This window comes from Mandrillus leucophaeus, unplaced genomic scaffold (assembly GCF_000951045.1).
Source record: "Mandrillus leucophaeus isolate KB7577 unplaced genomic scaffold, Mleu.le_1.0 Scaffold268, whole genome shotgun sequence".
NCBI classification, from domain to species: domain Eukaryota; kingdom Metazoa; phylum Chordata; class Mammalia; order Primates; family Cercopithecidae; genus Mandrillus; species Mandrillus leucophaeus.
This window is the reverse complement of record NW_012102787.1, coordinates 1832041-1833531: the sequence shown is the minus strand read 5'-3', so window position 1 is coordinate 1833531 and position 1491 is coordinate 1832041. Positions and strand designations below refer to the sequence as shown.

At 37.8% G+C, this 1491-nt stretch overlaps 1 protein-coding gene across 1 annotated transcript in view; it reads right to left on the bottom strand.

Moving 5' to 3' along the window:
* Positions 1-1491, bottom strand: part of UBE2J1 (ubiquitin-conjugating enzyme E2, J1) — a 23944-nt gene that overhangs the window by 12633 nt on the left and 9820 nt on the right. The window contains exon 3 of the mRNA XM_011984430.1: positions 1159-1290. Coding sequence (XP_011839820.1) covers positions 1159-1290 — 132 coding nt within the window. The remainder of the gene's footprint in view (positions 1-1158; positions 1291-1491) is intronic.

Below are 1491 nucleotides of genomic sequence, written 5' to 3'. Positions count from 1 at the left end.
AAGACTGAGAAGAAGCAGTGAGATTTCTCAAACTGATCTCTGAGACTGGTGTAGTCTGATGTTTCAACAGGGCACTATGTGTGGAAGGTGGACTGCAGCAGGCTACACTAGAGAAAGGATGCCTTGGAGGTTACCAAAGAGAAAAATAGGCACAGCTTAAAGTGGTAACAGATACAGGGAAAGGTTTTTGTGTTTGTTTTTGCTTCTTTCAAGGTTAGGGGATAATTAAACATAGTTAAAATTAAAGGAAATGAGAGAAGAAAAGCGTAACAATTAAAGAGGAATTAGATCAATAGTTTTCCTTGGCCGGGTATGATGGTGACTAGCACTTTGGGAGGCTGAGACGGGAGGATTGCCTGAGGCCAGTAGTTCAAGACAAATGAGACCATATCTCTACCAAAAAGCTTTTTAATTAGCTGGGCACAGTGGCATGTGCCTATAGTCCCAGCTACTCAGGAGGCTGAGGTGGGAGGATTGCTTGAGCCCAGGAGTTTGAGGCTACAGTGAGCTATGATTGGGCCACCGCACTCCAGCCTGGGCAACAGAGCAAGACCGTGTCTCTAAAAAAAAAAAAAGTTTTCCTTCACATGAAGAAAAGACATGTAAAGTTGGAGAGAAAGAGAGAAATTCTGAGATATAAACAGTAATAATAACGCTAACACTTATTGAATACTCTGTGTCAGACTCTATTCTAAGAGCTATACAATAAGATATTGATACTTTTCATCCCACATAAACTCAGTGAGGTAGGTATCATTATTCTCTTCATAAAGATGAGAAAACTGAGGAAGAGAGTGTAAGAAAGGTGGGAAGTTGAAAGAGACAATGTGATTACAAGGCACAATAACATTAGCTAACCTTTAGTGAGTACTTATGAAGTGCCAGATGTGTATGCCCAGCACTTTGCATATATTAATTCATTGAATCCTAACAACCATGATGTGACATTTATGCATTCAGTTGTATCATTTTTACTTCTCGGATGCATCAGCTTCCTAGGAATTATTTTGGAGGAAAAAAATTGTAGTCCCAGGGTCTGGCCCCCAAAAGCAAAATTATACTGTTCTAATATTCTTAATGAAAATGATTTGCTTACCATATTTTGCACCTACCAGGAAGAGTTAAGTCATGAGCATTCTAAAAATCCAAAATTCTTACCGTTAGGAGAATAATGCTTGGTGGTTTCATGGGATACTCTGGTGGCAGTACTATCCGCCCATGATAAACTCCTCCATCAAAATCGGAGTCTGGAGGCCCTCTAACCGTGAAGTGCCATTCAAAAAGGTTATCCTGAACAAAAACAATAATCCACAAGAAATTAATAATATTAAAAAGTTAGATCATTTTATCTGAATATCAGAAATACTAAATGCTTTATATTATTGCTAGTATAGTTTCTAATGTATGAGATGTCTTGAGAATGTAAGTGATAAATTAAATTTATAAGTGAAAGCTACTTAATCTAGCTTTCATGTTCCATTGAGCTAAAAT